Raw genomic sequence first — 22,130 nt, 5'->3', positions numbered from 1 at the left:
GCTGTCAGAACATTTCCCGTCGTGACTATAAACAGAGCGGTCATCTCTTAGGACAGGGCCACGCCGGAGCTACTGATGCTGTGTTACCAACTCCAGAATCCCTCTGGGATCAGTCTGTCCCTCGAGAATCGCCAGATGCCATGAAATCGAGCAGAGTGAAATGAACGAGTCCCCTCCTGCCCGCCATTCTTCTGCATCGTTGTTTCAGTCAGCTTTTGCTTCACTGTGACCCCCCAAAAAAATCCCACGAGAACATCAAAAAGGAGAAAGAGTTGATTCTGGCTCATGGCTTCAGAGTTTGAGTCCGCCGTTGGCCGACTCCATGGCTCTGGGCCTGAGATGATGCAGAACATGGTGGCGGAAGGCGTGGGGGAGGGAAGCCACTCAGGACATGGCGTCAGGGAGCCAAAAGAGAGTTCCAGGGACATTTGTAAACTCCACAGGCAGATCCCCAAGGACCTCCTCCAGCTACACCCTGCTGCCTACAGCTATCAGCCAGCCAATCCATCAGTGGATTAATCCACCTACTCATAGTAATAATAATAGCTAATAATAATAATCCAATAATAATCCACTAATTTCACCTCCAAGTCTTCCTGAGTTCTCACGCACGAGCTTTCAGGGGACACCTCGTGTCTAAATCATAACACCTGGTCAGATTTTCCTTTCCAGAGGGAACAGCATCGCCTGTTGGGCATATAACCTATGATTTTTTTCGCCTATCAATACACACTCATATACACAACTTCTCTTTTTAAATTTTTAAATTTTCTTTGCTCTAATTGGCTGCCCATGACAGCAGAATGCATTTGCACATAAGTGGAGTGTCCGCTCATGTTGTAGGATCACATGGGTCATGCAGACACAACCTCTTATTGCAAATAAACTCTTCAGCAACGTTTTAAGTTTTGCTGGACAATTGCGAATCGAATTCCCTCCTGTCTATGTATCCCTCACCCCCTTTCCACTCTTTAAAATATCTTACGCTAAAATAATACCTTTCTCGTGCCGATAAGCCAGTATTCCTGCATTCTGGAAATCCAGACTCGTTCCAGATTTCCTTGCGTTCACCCCATTCCCTCTTCCCTCCTAAGCTGGCAGGTGATTCTTAGGCACCTGCTGGCTCCCCTGGACTGTGCCGCTTCTCACACTTTCCTCATGTGGGTTCATCTTCATAGTTTTGAGAAGCGGCACTCAGGGGTTTCGTAACATCCCCTTCCGTTTGTTGATGTTCTCCTGCCTGGGCTGGGGTCGTGAGCTTAAGTGCCTTTCTTCCTCTGTGACTCTTTCCAAAACGGTAGAGCAGAAATTCAGAAATTGCCCTCCTCTAGAAAACTGCCATCAACTCCAAGAGAAAACAAAGTTGTTGTTGTTGTTGTTCTTTTCTTTCTGGCTGTAATTCTATTCAAATGTTTTCAATTGCAAAACTGGAAAGATCTTCTCAAAGAACGGGAGTTAATAAGCTGTCTCCCTCTTCGTACTGCTTCTGGGAATTTCTGAAACGTTCTCTTTCCACACGTCAGCCGTGCCCGTCGCCCCAGCCATGTCCAGGGAGCCTTTATTATGTGTTAAGCATGAATCGATATCAAGCTGTTTCTAGAAAATGAACGTGTCACCCCCGGCAGAATGGCGTTTGCACTTGGCTTTGAGTCTGCTTTCTGATTGACAGCTCAGCGGAGGACCGTGCTGCCAGCCGGTGTGGGTACAGACACCACGGACCCCACCAGAGCTCACACAATCCCGAGTCTCCTCTCCTCAGCTGCTCAGCACATACAGTCTGAGTTCGTGAACTGGGAAAAGAGACGTAGCAAAGGCTGGGAGAACTTTGGGGTAATGAACTTCGGAACAGAAGTCTGAGAATCAAAGGTAAATAGGTGATGGATTGGGACTCCATCAGCTGCCTGGCCTGGTGCTGTCTCCTGAAGGGAGGTAGCACCCAGTTCCATCCAACAGCACGCACCCAGAGCACCTTGGGGGAAGGCAGACCAGCCTACGGTGTACACCAGGGTGGGAGAGCTGTTCTGCAAAAACCCACAGAGGGAGGCTTTTCCTCTGAGTGACCTACGTGGTCTCCTGCAGCCACCCGTCTCTGCCACTGTGCTGAGAAAACCACCATAGGTGATATGCAAATGAAGGGGCATGGGTGTGTTATAATAAAACTTTATTTACACCGACAAGCAGCGAGCTGAATCTGGCCCATGAAGTTCCGCCTGGGACAAACCTACTAGACGAGAAAAGTTTTTCTGGTTCAAACAGGGAGAGGAGAAAAAACTTAGCAACGGAATTGAAAGAGAAAAAGAACAAATGTTTCCTGAATCGCGTTTTTTGAAACTTGTACAGCGTTAGTTTTCTGTTGCTGTATAACAAATCAGCTACAGAAATAGTTGCTTAAATGATAGTCGAGTGAAACAGACAGGATGACCTCATGGACATGTGTGACTGCACGAGCCATGTGATCCTGCAACACGGACAGTCAGAAAAATGAGACTGGACACTTGGTTTAGGTACGATCTATCAAAACGCATCAATGCCTTCTGCTGTCATGGACAACTAATTAGAACAAATAAAATTAAAAAATTAAAAAGCATAGTTGCTTGACTACATCACTTAAATCGGTCACACAGGTGGATAGGTCAGAAGTCAGGCGGGCACCCTGGGCTGCTTGGAACAAGGACTCCCAGGGGACATAAGGTGTGGTTGGCTGGCCTCTTAGGCAGAGTCTCCCGGAGGGTCCACTTCTGAGCTCACATGGGTGGTTGGTAGCCCCGGTGGCCTTGTGGATCAGGACCCAGCTCCCCATTTCCCTCTGCCTGCCATGCCGGGCCTTCTCTCAATCCCTCCAGGATGCGGCATGGACCCTTGCATCTTTTTTGTTTTTTTTTTTTTTAATATTTTTCAGATGTTGATGGACGTTTACTTTATTCATTTATTTATATGTGGTGCTGAGACTCGAACCCAGTGCCTCACACATGCTAGGCAAGCGCTCTGCCGCTGAGCCACAACCCCAGCCCCCCTCCCTTTGCTTCTTAAAGCTATGCAAACAGTCAAATCCTGCTCGTGGTAAAAGAGCTGCCGACCCCATCTACCACACACGTGTGTTGTCTGGGTTAAATGAGCAGATATTACTTCCTCTGCACCGTCTGGGAGGCAGAAAGGCCCCCAGAGGCAGCATGTTAAGTGTGTCTGTGGATTGGCAGCATTTAGAATTTCCTTCTGTTTCTCTCTCTCCTCCTTTTATCTGATTCCTGCTCCTGTAAAATTCTGTGCATTTCACAGGAAGTAGTTACTGGGAACAGAGGAATCACCCCAAAGCATCGACCGCTCTTGGTTTCACTTTTATCATTAGTAACGAAATTAGAAAATCATACCCAGGCGGAGGCCATCGTGCCTTCCCTCCTGAAGGGCTTAAGGCTCCCTGTGCGCATTGTTCAGGGACCTGCGCCGGAGTCACCCTAGTGGCTTGTTGACATCCACACGTCCTCCTTTCTCTCCGATCCCATCTTGGGCAGGTTTTAGAAGTCCTGGCTCCGGCAGGGCAGCCCTGGCTGGCCCCCAGTGCTGGCGTCAAGAGACCCCGTGCAGAGAGCGTGGGGCGTCTGTCAGTCACACCACGCCATCCCAGGCGTGGCCCGAGCTCCACTCTGTCACTCGTGCGTCTGAGGACTGGGACCCCGCTCTGCCGGCCTTCCGATCACACAAGCTCCTCCTTGGATGAACTTGTCCTGGAGGGCACAGTAGGATTGAAATGGCAGCCTATCGGGTTGATAAAGGCAGCGTCCAACGTGGAGGTAGTTTGGTGCCGTGAGCCCCGGAGTCCGTCTGGGGAACTCTGGAGGGAGGCTGAGGGTCTCCATCGGTTCAGAGGAGAGGATCCAGCACCAGAGGGACACTGGAGTGCGTCCCTCCCAGCGGACGTCAGGTCCTGTGCGCGACCATCATCTGGGCTCTGGGTGACTCGCTGGCAGAATTCATTGGCCGGCATGAATCTGGGGCTTCCGGATTCGCACTGGGTCCCCAGCAGGGACTGTGTAAGCTGAACACGGCAAACCGAGATGGGACTCTTCCCTCCAGTTTCCTGGGCCGAGAAGGAAACTTCCTTAACCACCCAGAAGTCAAGGCGCTCGGCCCACCAAAACAACACCCAGCGTTTTTTTAGACTTGGGACTTAAGAATCTGCAGCCCGGTGTTGGCTCCGTGGGCCGGTGGGTGAGCGTCCCTGCCGGGCAGCTCGGCGCTGTGAGCAGGACCGTATGGCCAGCTCTGGGAATCCCGCTGACCTCCCGCACCGCCCGCCCCTAGCCCCTGAGACGCCTGGCCCTGCCCACCCCCGCCCCGGTAGGAACCTCGCTAAGAGACCCGGGGAAGCTTCCCTGGTAGAGAAGTTTGAACCAGACCGTGGACGTGGACGCAGCTGGGACATACCCTGGTCACCAGGAAGGAGGCTCCATTGGAAAAACGGATAAGTGAGAACAATTAGGAACGAAAATGGCGATTCCTGCCAAGAGAACAGCAGAGGAAGTGAGACTCTGTCAGTGAAGACAGGAAGAGGTGAGGATCCGTCGGCAAAGACACGGGAGGTGAGGATCCGTCGGCAAAGACACGGGAGGTGAGGATCCGTCAGCGAAGACACGGGAGGTGAGGATCCGACAATGAAGACATGTGGGTCCAACTGCACAGTAACAGCAATGGGATGTCAAGGGAGCCCGACGCCACATGAAAGTGAAGATTAATTCGTCAGTTTAAAAATTCTTGTTTTTTTTCTTCTGATGAGTTAACAGTGGAATGCACTCTGACACATCTCATGTAACGGAGTGTAACTTCTCATTCTTCCGATTGTGCGTGATGTAGGATCATTCAGTAGTGTTGTCGTGTGTGCACACAGGGTAATAATGTCCAGTTCATTCTACTATCCTTTCTGTCCAATCCAAAGTACCTCTATTCTTCCCTAGCCCCACGCCCCCTTATTGTGAATTAGCATCCGCAGATCAGAGAAAACATTCCGCCTTGGTTTGGGGGATTTGACTTACTTCACTTATCATGATAGTCTCCAACTCCATCCATTTACCAGCAAATGCCATCATTTCATTCTTCTTTAGGGCTGAGTAATATTCCATTGTGTATATATGCCACATTTTCTTTATCCATAGCAAAATATCCATAGCAAAATCCTGGGTAAACTCAGTCACTCCAGATGAAATCAATTCCTTTCCTCCTCCCCCTCTTCCCTGAGGTGGCAGTTGAAATGCTGGGTCATGTGTGGCCATTGCATGGGGCAGAGCTTCACCTCACCCCTGGTCATTGACTCGTCCCTCTTCTTCAGTTCCCAGTCCTTTGGTCCCTGCTGTAATGCAGTCGGTGTTCCGTCCCATCTGAAGCTGGGACGGTATCTGCCTGCCGGTGGCCTGCAGCCCTGCCTGGGCTGACATCATCTACACGTTTGGTTTCATTACTGCGGACTGATTCCAGGGACGCTTTACCCCTGAGATACGCCTCCAGTCCTTATTTTTTATTGTGAGACAGGATCTTGCTCAGTTGCACAGGTTGGCCTTGAACTTGCAATCCTCCTACCTCAGCCTCCTCAGTAGCTGGGATGACAGGTGTGCCCCACCATAATCAGACTGCGTGACGGCTCCTGGCCTCTCGGAGGCCACAGGAAGCTTCACGCATGTTCTGTGCTGATTTTTGCCTCACAGATTAAAGATCCCAAATCTGAAAATTCAAAATTCAGTAAGCACCCAGATGTTAGACTTCTGGAGTTCCAAGGTGACACAGGTGGACTATTCCACAGCTGACCGTGACCTGATGGGTTTCGGCCCAAATGCAAACCTTTGTCAGTTTACCTTCATCAGGTCTGTAGGACGCTTACGTGAAATTCGTGTTTGAACTTGGGTCCTGTCTCCGTGATTTTCTCCTTGCGTACATGGAAATATTCCAGAATCCCAGTCAGAAACCCATCTGTTGTCTCTCTCTCAACTCTAGACCCTCTCCTCACCGAGAGCAAGGTGACGATTTTGATCATCGCCTTATCTCCAGGCTACTCCAGGTGTTTAGTGAATGAGTAAATCGCGCAGCCTGAGTTGATTTCGCCCATCCTGGCATTTTTTTATTGATTTGTAAATCACAACAGATATTCGGATCAGCAAGCCGGCGTTAGGCGATGCATGGTGTGGGTACAGCGATCCCGACCCGGGACTCTTGCTGACCAAAGGGCTCCCGGGGACGGTTTCACGTCGGCCTTTGTTAAGAATTCCACACCAACACAAGTAGCCCCGTCAGTAAAGGGGTGAGGGAACCGGGCTGAAGAAGAAACCCAGTCCATGCACAGAGGTTTTGAGGGCTCACTCAGGAGCCCTGTTCTAGCGAGGTACTGGATGGACTGACCGACTTCTAGAAGGAAACCCGCCGCCTGCCCTGGGTCCAGTCCCCAGGAGGAGAACAACAGGAAGCGAGAAGCGTCACTCTGTACTGGAGACACGTGCAGCAAAGGGGCGCCGGGCACGTGGACTCACGGGGATCCGACCTTTGGCACGTGTGCGTGTGTGTCTGGACAGCTGGGTGGCCTGACTTTATTCAGAAGAGAGGAGTCTCTTTGCAGTCTGGAGAGAAGTTTCTAGAAGTGAGAAGAAAGGGATGGTGTGCGAGACAGAGAGAGAAAAGCAGAGGTCAGCCTGGAACCAGAGAGCAGCCCGGGGCTCGCAGACAGTGCACAGAACGGGGTCTGCACGCAGGTCCTCTTGATGATTCAGAAGGTGCCTGCTTGCAGGAGCTGACGTCCATGGCTTCCCGGTTTCCAGCTGACCTTGGACGTGGGGCGTGGAGTTGAGAGCAGGTGGGGATGCTCGGGGCTGACTCGGGAGCCTGACGGACAGCCCCCCGGCCCTGAGCTGTCCGCGGCCTGAGGTGGGGACAGGGGAACGCGTCTCCGTAAGCACAGCTCCGAGCTCCCCTATAAATGCACGGATTCACCAGCAGAGTGAAACCGGGGATTGTCCTGCGCTGCCTGCAAACCCAGGTCGCGCTGGCTGGATTTCCCCTCTTGCCACAGAACCAAGGACTCCCATAAATTTGTGAAGTCGGAGCTCTTTGCGATTCATGTGCTCCTGCAAATCGAGAACAGATGGGGAGGAGGATGGCAGCTTTGCACATGGTCTTCGGGTCCTGGAAGACCACGGAGTGTGGGCGCTTCTGCTTGTGAACTCAAGATGGTACTTCACACCCCCTGGGAAGTACTGCGGTTGATTCAGAGTTTCTCAGGGATGGACCAACGGCGGCAGAAAGTCCATTTTTCTGTCATTGAACACATTTCAGAATTCCGCTGATTGAAGATTTTAAATGAATAGACTTCTTAGGGTAGCCTCAGTTTCCAGATGGACTGAGCAGAAAGTATGGGTTTTGTATCCTGCCAACCCCTTCTCCCACCGACGTGCCCCGTCCTTAGCATCCTGCAGGTTTGGGTGCATTGGTTATGATTAATGAGCCACTGCCCAAGCACGATGATCAACCAGGTCATGAAGCTGTTTCCATGAAGATCCGCTTTCTGGTGAGGTTGAATTCCTTTTTGTGGGGGGAGCGGGGATGTACCAGAGATTGAAACCAGAGATGGAAACTTAACCACTGAGCCACCTCCCCAGCCCTTTCTTTATATTGTATTTTAAGACACGGTCTCACTAAGTTGTTCAGGCCCTTGCTAAGTTGCTGAGGCTGGCCTTAACCCTGGGATCCTCCTGCCTCAGCCTCCCCAGCCTCTGGGCTTACAGGCGTGCGCCACTGCGCCCAACTCTGTGTTGGAAAGTTCTAGAGTTTGTCCAAATGCACAGGACCATGTGTCCATTGTTCTAATACCATGTACAATAGTTTCCCTGCCCTAAATATCCCCAGTGATTCACAGATTCACTCCCTGCCACCTTCTAGCTCCTGGAGGCTCCTGATATGTCACTATCTGTATCGTGCCTAAAAATTTTAAATCCTACATTTGCCACTAAATACCTTCTTACATCAAAGCGATTTCTCTTCCTCAAATCAGCCGACGCCAAGAGATTGTGACCACAGCTTGAGATTCAAATCTTATATTTGGTTTTCCCATGTAACAAAATCATATGAAAAGTCCACTTTCATCAAATATTAATGCCGCCCTTTGTTGGCTAATAACAAAAACCATTAGCTATACCTAGAAAAGCTGGGGAAAATTCTCCAGAAGAAAATGGCGGAAGGGCCTGGAGGAGGAGAGCAGCTCAGGACGTGGCACCAGGAAGCAGAGAGAGCTCTGCTCACCAGGGACCAGATATAAACCCCGTGGAGCCAGGGACAGGATATAGTCCCCAAGGAGCCAGGGACAGGATATAGTCCCCAAGGAACCAGGGACAGGATATAGTCCCCAAGGAACCAGGGACAGGATATAGTCCCCAAGGAACCAGGGACAGGATATAGTCCCCAAGGAGCCAGGGACAGGATATAGTCCCCAAGGGATGTCCCCAGTGACCACCTCCTCCAGCCACACCCACCTACCTACAGTCACCACCCAGCTAGACCATTCAAGTGGATTAATCCCCTGGTTATGTGATACTTCTCAAAACTCAATCATTTCACCTCTAAACTTAGAGGAGGGGCAGTTCATTTGGAGCTCATGGTTTCAGAGATTCAGTCCATGGTGGGCCGACTCCATGGCTCTGGCCCAAGGTGAGGCAGAACAAAATGGCGGAAGGGCCTGGAGGAGGAGAGCAGCTCAGGACGTGGTCTCAGGACAGGCATGTGGCGGGGTGGAAGCCAGCTTAGCCCCCAGGAAGGGAGCCCATATTACGCAGCCCTTGGAGAGACTCCGCTGCCTGGCAGGGCCCACGTGGCTGCAGAGGAGCCGACTGATGTCCACCGGGCTCCCCGGGGCCTTCTTGGACTCCCGCCTCCCTGGAGAGGCTTGACTTGGACGGGCGCCCCTGGACGCCCCTGGACGTACAGTGGGATGTTTGCCGTAAACCATTGCGAGCTGAAGACAGGTGAGGGGAGGGTGCCCTTGGCACGCCTTACCCACGAGGCGTCCCCTGGCACCGAGGCGGTGCCAGGCGTTCTCCTGGCAGAGAGTCCTACTCGCCAAGCGCTGCCCGGCCACGTGCCCTGTGTCCAGGAACAGTCTTTCCTTAGGCGCCTGCTGTTTCAGAGTCCGGAAGAGCATCTGCGTTCGCCGTCTCCTTTCTTGGACCTCTGCGCTGCCCCCCACCCTGCGCCCCGTCCCCGTGCTGCCTCCATCCCCGAGTGCCCGTCGGCCTGTGCAGTGGAGTCCAGCCTGCGGCCGAGTCTGAGCAGCAGGGCCAAGGCCGCCCCGGAAGGGCATCCTGCGGAGCGCTCTGGATCTCCCTGCCCGTCTCCAGGGCCCTTCTGGACCCCGCGGGGGTCGTCCTGGGCTGCGACTCGGACAGCCAGCTTCCCGTCACCGTGACAGAATGCCAAGGTCGCCGACCCACCGGGGGAAGAGGTCTGCTGACTCACGGTTTTGACGGTTCGAGGCTCACGGGTCCCGACTCCCGGTGGCCGTGGCAGGTGGCGGAGGCCGGGAGGCCGTGCAGGAGGCGGCTCGCTTCCAACCCAGGAAGCCAACGAGTGGAGAAGGGCCTGGGGCCCCACAGCCGCCTTTGGGGCACACCCCTGGGGACCCCCAGAAACACCTCCCGAAGCAGAACCTCTGCCTGACCGTGGGGTCAACAAGGGCTGGTCTACCTCGTGCCCGGCCACTGTGTGCCGCCCATCTTGGGATTTTACCTGGGAGGGTTTTCCTTGGGGACGTGGGTTTTCTGCAGGGCTGTCCAGGAAACCTGGTGCCGTCCAGGCCAGCACGCTGCCCCTGTCCTGTTTCCCGTCCCTTCTCCCCTGTAAGTAGCTCCAAGATAGGATCTTGTGCTCGAGCACCTGGTGGGATGTTGGCTGCTTTTCCTGTGGGAAGGTCTCGGCCATCGTTAGAAACTCAACCTACCGAGGGACCAGCAGGGACCCAAGACCCAATATGCAGATGCTGGATCAGCACGTGCGCGCTGAACAAGCGTCTCACGACGCAGGGGACGGGTACAAAGTGGCGTTATTTTACTGCATAACAGCAGGTTTGATGCCATTTTTTTTTTTCTTTTGCAAAAAGTCAGGCGCAACTGTTACGTGAAACTGTTTTTTAAAAGAACTTGTGCCTGTCTTGCTTTAAAATCCTGTATTATCAAATTGTCCTTGGTGCAAGATAAAGGTGCACAGAATATTCACGAGTACTCAAGAATATACGTTCACAGGTGGCTACAGTGATGTGATGAAATAGTTCGTTTTTGCATGCATGTGTGCGCGTGTGTGCACGTGTGTGCACGTGTGTGTGTGTGCCATGTTTGCTTATTCATTTATTTGCTTTTCCCTCTGAGCTTTTCAGTTATTCATTTCTAGCTCATTAAGGCTCAGAGGGAATTTGACCAAATTTTAGATTAAGTTCCTGTCTTTACACAAACCATTTTAAGGGCAGTGGATTTTCACCAAGGTAATAGAGGCCAATTGAAAACCCGTCGCCTTGGGCTCGGCAGTGTGGCCCGCGGCCTTGACGTTCAGTTCCACCCAGATGAGATTTCGGACGGCAGCGAAAGGACGCTCCAAAGCAGGCCGTCCGTCATGGGGTGAGATCACAGGAGGCTTGATCTTTGGAGGACGTTTACACTTTTGCATCACCTCTGTGAGGAGACGCTTGCTCAGCAGCACTGAAGTGACCAGTCATCGTCCTTTCTGGGGACAGTGCGGGAGGGAGTTTCTGTGGGTGGACAGAAAGCCCAGCCCCGCTGAAGAGCAGTCCACCATGACAGGGCTGGTCTCCTGTGTGAGGGGCACTAACTTGGCAAGGAGGAGAATGAGTGGTGGGATTGACTTACCCCGCATGACAACTGGCAGGGAGACAAAGGGATCAGACTCCTGCCTGTGTGAATGGCAGCCGCCCATCAACTGCTGGGTGAAGAAGACTGGGGCACGTTGTCCGGGGAAGCAGAGTCGAGGCAGGGTCCCAGTCTCCTCCAGTGCAGCCTCACTGTGCGCGTTCCACATCGTGAACCAAGTCCAAACCAGGAAGGCGAACGAGGACGTGCACCAAAGCCCACGGTACATGGTGACAAATCTGAACATCCAAAATGGCCCCGTGGAACCTAAAGACCTTAGGACAGTCGAGAGGACTCCCTAGAGAATCTAAAGGCAGTGATAGATCGTCTGCCAGACAGACGCACAGCAAGTCGACCCCGGGACTATTAGTGAAAACTAATGCAGAATATATTGGGGAGCGTGCAGGAATCGATATGAAAATGACAGAGAAAAATAGAGATTGAAGCCAAGAGAGAAGTTACGGATGTGTTTCCTCCTAAAGGCACACTCATACATTGCTGGTGGGGTTGCAGATTAGTGCAGCCACTCTGGAAAGCAGTGTGGAGATTCCTCAGAAAGCTTGGAATGGAACCACCATTTGACCCAGCTATCCCACTCCTTGGCCTATACCCAAAGGACTTAAAATCAGCACACTAGAGAGATACAGCCACATCAATGTTCATAGCTGCTCAATTCACCATAGCCAGAGTGTGGAACCAACCTAGATGCCCTTCAGTTGATGAATGGATAAAGAAACTGTGGCATATATATACAATGGAATATTACTCTGCCATGAACAATGATAAAATTATGGCATTTGCAGGCAAATGGATGAAATTGGAGGATATCATGCTAAGTGACATAAGCCAATCTCAAAAATCTAAAGGTCAAATGATCTTGCTGATATGATCATCCGCTTGGATGAGGACATATAAGGGGAGGTAGGAGGGGTTAGCGTTAGGGTTAGGGTTAGGTTTAGGGTTAGGGATAAGGAGGGTGGTAAGAATGGAGGAAAGAAGGACTGTATAGAGGGAAAAGAGGGGTGGGAGGGGTGGGGGGGAGGGAAAAATAACAGAATGAATCAAACAACGTTGCCCTATGTAAATTTATGATTTTTAATTTAAAAAAAAGGGAAAAAAAAGAAAAAATGAGGAAAACCATCAGAACTGAGGAGAAAGGGATCGTGGCACGCTGCTTACGCCTCAGGGATCACGCAAAGTTAGGAACCTTTGAAGGAGGACGGAATGACGTGATTACCAGAATTTAGCATGTCTGTCTGTTTGCTTATTATATACAGATGCATGGCCCAAAGCTAGACAGGGCAGGACTTCTTTTCCAGAGTCCACAGACCTTTGGAAAGTTCTGTCTTTCAAGTCAGTAATAAGGAAAACAAGCAGTGAATACAAAGGTCGTGGTGGTAGACGCCACGCCTTCTAATGAGGTAACAGGAAGGTTATAACTTAATAAGAAATGTAATAAAATCCTAAATGGGTGCTGTCTTAGTGGGTTTTCTGTCATTGTGACCAAAAGACCTGACAAGAACAACCTGGAGGAGGAAAAGTTTATCTGGGGCTCATGGTGTCAGAGGTTCAGTCCATGGTGGGCGACTCCATGGCTCTGGCCCAAGGTGAGGCAGAACAAAATGGCGGAAGGGCCTGGAGGAGGAGAGCAGCTCAGGACGTGGCACCAGGAAGCAGAGAGAGCTCTGCTCATCAGGGACCAGATCTAAACCCCATGGAGCCAGGGATAGGATATAGTCCCCAAGGAGCCAGGGACAGGATAGAGTCCCCAAGGAGCCAGGGACAGGATACAGTTCCCAAGGAGCCAGGGACAGGATATAGTCCCCAAGGGATGTCCCCAGTGACCCAGCTCCTCCAGCCACACCCCACCTGCCTACAGTCACCACCCAGTTAGTCCATTCCAGTGGATTAATCCACTGATTAGATTGCAGCTGTCATAATCTGATCATTGCACCTTTGATCGTTCTTGCATTGTCTCATACCTGAGTTTTGGGGGCCACCTCATAGCCACATGGACCTGAATCCTTCCCTGCTATTCTCAGTTCCAGGAGTGGGTACCCTGTTGATCCAGGAGCTCTGCAACAAACCTAGAGTCTCCCCACCTGAAGCCTCATTTCTATGCTGGTTTGTTGGTCAGTATCCACAATAAAACCATCAAAGTAGATTGAGTGATGGTTTCACATTTTTCCTAGTATATTTCTTGGTGCAATTCACGATGAGCCGAAGACGAATAGGCAGTTACCGACGAGGACAAGAACCATATTTGCTGTCCTTGGAACTGGCCTTGCAGTTTAGAAACAAACATGGTATTTACTCCAGGACCCCGATCTCCCTACGTCAAGGGGCTCCCCCCGAACTTGAAGAGAAGACTCCTACGTCCCACTAACCTACGAGAGGAAAGAGAGAGCAGAAAGAGAGGGAATGGAAGATTGGCATGCACAGCTAACAAAGAGGAGGTGCAGCTCTTTCTTGGTGAAATTTTTAAACACCCATAGTCTCGGGAGGAAAGAAAGAAACTTCATGACTCCTTCCACCTCTCTACCCACCCGCAAAGTGACGGAAGAGCGTTATTTCATAGGCATTTTCCCATTATAGAAGGAAATTGAAATTTCTGTGCTATTGAACTTTAAAGGAACGATGATCCCTATGGTATTAAGCTGACCAGGGCCTTATAAAAAGAAGGAATGCTTAATATCAAGTGTTATAAAGGTAGATTAACTCTGATATTAAAACCCGACAAGATCAGGAAGTAAGAAAATTACAGGCATTCAGATGTGCCGTCTCCTATATAAATATTAATGCAAACTCTTCCCTTAAGTGAACATTTAAACCCCACGGTAGATTAAGAATTTATATCCACTGATGAAATAATCTCTATTTCAGAAAGGCCAGAATGATCCAATATTAGGAAATGTATTAATGTAATTCAGAACATTATGATGTTAAATGAAAAGAAAATAACCTCACTATTTTAATAAGCACCAGGAAAGAGTTTTGTGGAATCCAACCATTACTTCTGAGTGAAATAGAAATGCAAGTAGTACTACTGAATTTCAGCCAAGTGGCTAACTGCGTGCTCATGGCGACGTACTGTGCACATCCCGACGCTGTCAATAAGGGGTGTCCGCCGTTACTCTCTTCCCGACACCTATGTGGACGTGCTACCTGAAGCAATTATTTAAAATTTTGCAAGTGACTCAAAATTTTAAAGGTAAAATTCACATCACTTTAAAATGGGAAGCCACACGAATTAGTGATAACAGTAAACGGGTGGACCGCACATCCGTGTTCAAGAGGCCAGACAGGACAAGGTGAGCATACACAAGTAAATAACTGCCCAGTAGCCACACCAGAGTGAACGCGCAGCAGAATCCATGATTCCGTGTAGAACAGCACCAGCTCTCTGCAACGCTCAAGAGCTCAAGGAACTTTATCCCCATCAGACTTCCCTGAGTTGCCTGCTGGTGGACTATCTTTGGACAAAGCAGATTCCCAAAGACATTGACCAGGAGTAGAGTCGGCCGTTACATACAGAGAGACTTGTAAAGCTAAGGCTCCAAGTGGGTTAAAAGGAGAGGGAGGAAGTGCACTTGCCACGTCATCTGACACTGTGACACGTGCTGATTAAAATGTCGGGGGTGACAATATTAGATGCAAAGATTTCATGTGCACAAAAACGCTCTTAGGCAACGACCGTGTGTCTTAGTCCTATGGTGCTGGTGGTACTGCGTTCTGAATGAGCAGTAATATGCCTGAGTGAGCACGGGATACTTTACTTCTCTCATCCCCGTGTCCTTGACAAGGGACCTGATATTGAAGAGGTTAAGTTGACATGGCACTCCATGCATTGGAACATTCGTACCAACTCTCAACTTTGATAGGCATTTGTCAATCAGATTGAGGGTTCTTGGAAAGCATGCAACAGAAATGGCATCCCCAGCCCCGGGACCTTGATCTTGGTGTGCCTTTTCTATTTCTAGAAGCCAAGTTTTCTTGAGGATCATTCCTGGTCAGGAGCAGGGTTTGTGTAACATGAGACTCTAATTCATCTGGGCCGATCAGAGCAAGAAAAATATCAGTGATTTCTAAAGTTGAGTCTAAAAGGACTCAGTATGTACAGAGGCGTGATATCACTTTTCAAAGGACTTAAAATCAGCATACTATAGTGACATGGCCACATCAATGTTTATAGTAGCCCAGCTCACAATAGCCAAGTCATGGAACCAACCTAGATGCCCTTCAACAGATGAATGGATAAAGAAAATGTGCTATCTATGCACAATGGAATATTACTCACCCATAAAGAAGAATGAGATTATGGCCTTTGCCAGTAAATGAATGGAACTGGAGACTCTCATGCTAAGTGAAATAAACCAGATCCAAAAAACCAAAGGCCAGATGTTCTCTCTGATGTGTGGATGCTAATCACAATAAGTGTGTTTGTGGGGGAGGGGGGATAGAGGTTCAGTGGATCAGACAAAGGGGAATGAAGGGATGGGGGGGACAGGAGGAGGAAAGACAGCAGGATGAATCAGACATCGCTTTTCTATGTTCACATATGAACACACAACCAGTGAAACCACAAGAATGGGATCCTGACTGGAATAAGTCATACTCCGTGTATGTATGAAATGGCAAAATGCACCCTACCGTCATGAATATCTAAAAGGAACAAATTTTTAAAAACAGAGAAAAAAAAATAGGACTCAGTAGCCTCTTTCTCTGTGACTCTGTCCTTCTGTCTCTGTCTTCTCCCCTCTGCCTCTTCCATCATGACGATCAGGGAGGCTTATCACCAAGTACCTGTTTCAAACACTCCGCTAAGGGTCCCAGCATCCTAGGTCCAAACTGTGATCCATTTGGAAGATACTACCTGTTGCTTTATTTAGAAATTCCTGTGCATTTTGGACCATTGGAACACATCTGTTTCTCCAGAGTCCTTTGAATTTTCTGAAATGTGGGAGTGGGTTTATATCCGTGGAAGACTGACTGCAGACTTGTCTCGTCCTGCAGCCTGGCTCCCTAGAATTTATTGCATGAGAAATTTCAAAGCTATTCTTAAGAAATTCAGGAGAAATATTCATGAGAAATAAATGTATTCTTTTGATGTCATATAAGAAATAATGAAATTATTTTAACAAAGAATGCCAGTCGTTTCTTACATAACATGATGTGTTTCCATAAAACAAAAATCAAGCAATAACTGAAAAGAGTGCTAAACATGATGTGCTTGCCCTCTGGTATCTGGAGAAGGGAGTGAACAGAATTCTTACCTTTTCTACATAAGCAAGGCCATCATGAGAAATAAACATAAACAACTAAGAAAACTATTGATCCTTTAAATAAGTCTGTTTGTGTAGGTGTACACTGATTATCCAGATTGGGTTCCATCCCAACCAAAGTCCATCGGTCTGTGGGGTCAGTCTCCAGTGCTGATTCCATCCCTAAAGATTAAGCATTTCCCTTGTATTCTCCAGGGAAAACTCAGAATATAAACCACATAAAAACACTGATCTTTAGAGTCACACAACCTTACAATACGTCAGCCCTTGAAGGAAGTTGAAACCATTGTAGACTAAATTCAAGCCCTTATTTGAAAGTTCCCCGTGTCGTCTTTGTGGTCCTGCTTTGTTCTGAATCGGTCTCGGAACTAGAATCTTCAAAGTCCCGCAGAATTATTTCTAAAGAGCTAAAGAATAAAGCCGTGTTTCAGCACACGAGTAACTGGCATTTGAAAAGGAGTGCGCTGCTTTATGTTTTAGGCATGAATGTCAGAAAATAAAGTACACGAGCTTCGAATCATTTCGAGTAACTTATTTTTTGAAAGAGCTGATTTGAAATCATGATGGCTACGAGGTCGGAATTAATCCACCAGTAGTAACGAATCCACAAGTTTAAGAACACCCAGGCCGAAGTGATGGAGTGGTGGATCATTTGGACTTTCGATCCTTTGTCAACGAGTCGGTTGAAAACCCCAGGGAGGATCGAGACTCTCAAGATGCAAAGAAGGGAAGCTGCAGTTCTCAGAGAGAAGGTCGCGGCCTCCCTGAGTCAGGAAGAGATTGACAAGTGGAGTTAAATCCCCGCGCAAGTGCGTTCGGTTAGTGGTTGCGGATGGTCTCACAGGCGACACGCACCCATCAGACAGGTGTCTCTCTCCCGCCATGAAGTTCAGCCACATCTCGGCCACAGAGCAGCAGATCTCACCCGGGGACGGAATCTCTGAAACCATGAGCCCCAGGTAAACTCTCCCTCCTCCAAAATGGTCCTCGTCAGGTCTTTTGGACACGGTGATGGAAGGGCTCACGCAACACCACACGCTCCAGGCGTATCTGTGGACAGTGGACGATCGTGGGAATCCTCGTGGCCAGATGCAGCAAATGCCGTAAATATCTGAGTGGCTGGGGCGTAGCTCCGTGGCAGAGGGGTTGCCTCGCGTGAGCACAGAAGGTTCTAGATTCAATTTCCACCGCCACGAAAAGAAGAGTGAATAATTGAGCTGACATGAATATGCTGACCATCGTCGTCTGGAGTCTTCGAAGCAGGAGTCTTTGCTGGAAGAGGCTGCTTGTGATGTACTCAGCGTCCCTGAGGAAGCACACTGCTGGGCATGGCCCCAGGGGTAAGGTACCTGCCTGTCATGCAGGAGGCCCTGGGTTCGAGGTCTCCGTTGGATGCTCTTCAAATAGGACGCCTCTTCAGTTTTCAAATACCATCAAAGCTATTTAAAAATCACACTCTGCCCTTCCAACTGTTGATGTGAAACATAAATGTTATGTGAGCTCCCCCGTTGAGAATCTACTCCTCGGTCTCTGAGTTATTTCCTGTTATTTTTAGTCTTCAGACAAGCTGGAATCCAATCACTTAGAAAGACATTTACGGCTAGGTCATGACACAAACCCAACTTTTCAGAAGGTTGAGAACACTTTCTTTGGCATCTGTCGGGGGGAAAAATAATGTGTCCACATGATTCTCTCACGGAAGCCCAGCACTAAGTACCCTCAGGTAGCTGGGGTCACGCTTCCTTGCCACCTCCTGGTATGAGCTGGCGAGGTTGGCCACACGTCGGCCGGCAGGGGCTGCAGAAAGCTGGAGCAGGGCCGCGGGAGCGACAGAACCTGAGCAAGGCCCGGGCTGCCCGCAGCCTCTGGGGTGAGACCGGGCAGCTGTGCTTTCAGTGTGGGGCCTGGCCCTTCCTGCATGCGATCACGCAGACACCTTCTGGGCACCTCTGCAGCTTGTGGCTGGAACCCAAGGCAGGAGACGCACAGGTGTCGGAGGAGAACGGTCCTGCACGCAGGCCAGCTCCATCCCGCCAGGGGGCCACGGCGTGGACTTGACTCGCAGACCTAGCTTATGAGCAACCTGAACACCAGCTCACAGGTCGTGCGTCGGTCTCTCTCTCACTTTTTAATCTCTCTGTAAGATTTAAATTTGATTTCTGATAAGAATGAATATCTGCTGTTGAATTTAAAATCAGAGAAAAATAAAGATCGTCTTTCAACATCCAGAAAACTTTTGTATTACCTAAAGATTGGCATATAAAATCACATTTTTTAAAAATTTGTTCTAATGAGTTATTCATGACAGTAGCAAGCATTTAGACATTTTGATAGCTCATATATAAATGGAGGGTCGTCTCTCATTTTTCTGACTGTCCATGTTGCAGGATCACATGGTCATGCAGTCACACACATACATGAGTCAGCATGTCTGTTCACTCTACTGTCCTTCCTGCCCCACACCCTTCCCTCCCTTCACTCCCTATACCTAATCTAAAGTGCCTCTATTCTTCCCTATTCCCCCACCTTACTGTGAATTAGCATCTGCATATCAGAGAAAACATTTAGCCTTTAGTTTTGGGGGATTGGCTTATTTCACTAAGCATAATATTCTCTAACTCCATCCATTTGCCAGCAAATGCCCTCATTTCATTCTTCTTTAAGACTGAGTAATATTTCATCACATATATATCACATTGTCTTTATCCATTCATCTGTTGAAGGGCACCTAGGTTGGTTCTGTAGTTTAGCTCTGGTGAATTGAGCTGCTATAAACAGCATTTGAAAATGTAGCTCCTGGCTGCAACATTGTCCTGTATCTGGCAGTGGTAATTACAGAGCAATAGAAAGAAGAGAACCGCTCAGAGGCACCCAGGAGACGATGCATTTTACCAGCCTCATCATGAGCCCAGGAGGAGGGCCGCAAAGGAAGGGGACAGGGTGATCCCGTTTACAATCCCTTCTACCTTTAAACACGGTACAAGTTAAACATTGTCCACCCAGGAACCGTGTTGCTTATCCCACGCCCGGAGAAGCAAGCTGTCAAACACCCAGGACGCTATGGCTGTAGAAGTCAGGCAAGACCCCAGGATTACGAGAGGAGAGAGGAAGCGAGGACATCACGTGTGTGCATGTGTCCTCGGGTGTCCCACTTATTAAATCTGCAGGGATGCTGTGACTGCAGAAGTGTGTCCAGAAATCAGAAAACGGCAATACATTTAACATATTAAATGTGCAAGGGAAGCCTCAAACGCTCGGGTCATTGCTAAATAATGACATTTGTTAATTCCAGTGTAATTGAAGATATTCTTTGAAGGTAATTGACGTATTAACTGGCGTTCTACTTAAAATCATATTTGTGAACCAAATTCAATGTCTAAGTTCACCGAAGGCAAATTGGGGTTTTTTGAACTTCTAACCATGATAAATTGAATGTTGATATCTGAACCCAGAGCTATCTTGAATAATGTGTGTACCCACTTCAACACTGGGCCACCAAAGGCTGCTTCTCCCTGACCCTCTCGGTGCCTGAACTGACGTTGCACAGGGCAGCGGATCCTGTGTCCTGGTTAAAGTCTCCAGGGAAGGAATCGACGGCGACTCACTGATTCCATGCAGTCGACATTTCTATCAAGAAACCTCCACGTTCGCGAGAATTCTGAAGCTCGAGGGGATCTGTCCGCTGGAGTATAAAATGAATCTGGCAGTGGTACTTGTACGTGCAGAGCGAGGTCATTCTCTTGTCCTTGCGGTTTTGCCGCAGGGTTACGGTGTCTGGGGCAGGATTGTGAGAGACCGAGCCCTCTAACTTTCACGGAGCTGATTGTGAGCAGTTGGCGCGGTTCTCCATGAGGAATGAAGTGCTGTTGCTTTTCAGTTTCCCGACAAAGAAGATAACATTAAGCTCTTGCTCGTTTCCTGAGCAGAGAAATAAACTTGGGATCTGGAAATGCCTGCTGTCCCTTGGGGGTGTGGCCCCCTTCGGTCGCTGGAGCAGAGGCGTCTGGGTGGGGAGGATCTTCTCCCCATTTCACCTGGCCGGTCGGCAGGGAGGGAGCTGCTTGCCAGTGGACCCCACCAGGAGCCGGGGTCGCCAAGTCAGTGCTCAGACGAGCGGGAGCGCGGGGCCTGGGGTCAGAGTGGACCACACTCCCGGTCGGCTCTGCTGCAGGCTGAGCTGGGGCTCCGTCTCAGGACCCCGCTGTGCCCGAGCTTGGCGCTCTGTGACTCCAAAGCAGATTTCACACCGAGGCTCTGCGTCCATCTTCTTCCTGCCGTCGCCCTCCTGTCCGTGGACTCCACGGAGGCTTGAGTCTCCACCGTGGGGCCTCCAGCAGCCCTTCCAGGATGTTGATCCTGGGAAGAGGGTGGTGGGTTTCCCGGGTGGTGTGCACCTCGCCCCTCCTGTTGTCTCATTTCAGCCGGGCTGTGACTTCAGGGATGGGATGCTGTCCCCCCGCTTAGGGCTTTGCTGGCCCTTCCTGCCCTTAGTCGCCTGCAGCAGGGGCTTCTTTTACTTCCCTTCTGGGTCCTTCTCCCTCTAGCATCTAGCGAGCAGCTCTCCAGTGCCGTGCGCACAGCATGTGGCCCTCTCTTCAGCTCTCCTCGCAGCCCTGTCCCCACAGACTCATCGATGTCACCGTCTGGAGCTGGCCATGGGCCTGAGCCTCGGGCAGCCGCAAGGCCATCTGCAGCAGGACCCCTTAGTGCCCCCAGGGGGTCCCCTCGGAAGTGAGCTTGGCCGTTAACCTGATCCCTGCTGTAGCCTGCTGTATACCCTGAAGAGGGGCCGCGTGGCGGGCCCACCCCACCCTGACCCTGTGCGGAGCCTTGATTCCTGCTCAGCCCAGCTGTTGCCACTTCAGTATGTTGGGTGATCCCCATTCTTGTTCCCAAACTGTTCTGGTGTGGTCGCGCCTGGTGCTCCGGCAACGAGCCTGATGCTTGCCGTTTGCTTTCTTCCTAGGACTTCTAAGTCGGCAGACGGGGGCCACGGAAGGCGAGTTACAAGGCCATTCCCAGGTAAGGAGGCTGGGCTCCGAGAAGGAGCAGCCATGTCTGAAGCGCCAGAGGCGGTCACTTCTCCCGGCTCCGCCAGGTGGAGCAAGGCACAGGATGACCTTGACCTTTCCGTTTTCCTGTTGTGAGACGGCAGCCGGGACGGTCCTCTGTGTGCTCCATCACGTGTGGATCGGATGCATCGAAGATTCTCATTAAGTTCAAATTGGACACAAGTCGCAGCAGAATTTCCAATGTCCAGTTCGAAAACATCCTAGAATCACTTTTTTAACTGTTTTTAAACATTACCGCGGTTTATGTTTATGGGCTTCAGTTACAGAATTGAATTCTCCGTGAAATGTCACATATGGATGTGTATTGCGTTCGCATACACGGACGGACGTATGAGCAATAACCACAAAAATCCTAAATTCAGTGTCGGCTGTCTGTCCACCTACCCTGACCGGATCTGCTCATCCGTTTTGGGGGACCTTCATGACGTTTACTGGCATGACTATGTCTATGCACACAGCTTTTGATTTGCTAAGGAAACGTCGTCTTAATAAAAGCTTAAGAAGTACCTTCTAGTAATTACTGTTTCACAAACGTGGATAGAACTTAAATGGGAGAGAAAAGCCCGCTTAAGCTGCTGGTGTGTGGTGACATCACTGCGTCTCTGTCTCCCGGCCCCCGCGAATGACTTTGTAAGCTTTCAGGTGTCTGTTTCTTTATCATTAAAATGGACACACACACACACACACACACACACACACACCTGTCTATCAAGAATGGTGTTAGCAGGTCAGCAATAAAGTATCCTGTCCAGGGGTGAAATACGGCGGGTGTTCGTGAGTGACGTTCACAGTTTCCTTTTTGGTTCTTGCAAAGCTGCGTTCCAAGACTGAGCAGGCTTCTTCCTCCATCGTGTGCCTGGGTGCATCTCTTTTAAAAATGCTCGGCTCCTTGCTTG

General features: G+C 49.9%; 1 protein-coding gene across 5 annotated transcripts in view; it reads left to right on the top strand.

Annotated features, from left to right (window-relative positions):
- The window catches only part of LOC306650872 (uncharacterized protein), a 380,281-nt gene that overhangs the window by 163,332 nt on the left and 194,819 nt on the right, over positions 1 to 22,130 (top strand). For all 5 annotated transcript variants that reach the window (XM_079123297.1, XM_079123295.1, XM_079123296.1 and 2 more), the window contains exon 2: positions 21,129 to 21,184. In XM_079123297.1, the coding sequence (XP_078979423.1) occupies positions 21,129 to 21,184 (56 nt within the window). The remainder of the gene's footprint in view (positions 1 to 21,128; positions 21,185 to 22,130) is intronic.

The sequence above is a fragment of the Sciurus vulgaris genome (genome assembly GCF_902686455.1).
Source record: "Sciurus vulgaris genome assembly, chromosome: X".
In the NCBI taxonomy this organism is placed as follows: domain Eukaryota; kingdom Metazoa; phylum Chordata; class Mammalia; order Rodentia; family Sciuridae; genus Sciurus; species Sciurus vulgaris.
Note: the sequence above shows the minus strand (reverse complement) of the source record. Positions and strands in the feature narration are given on the sequence as shown.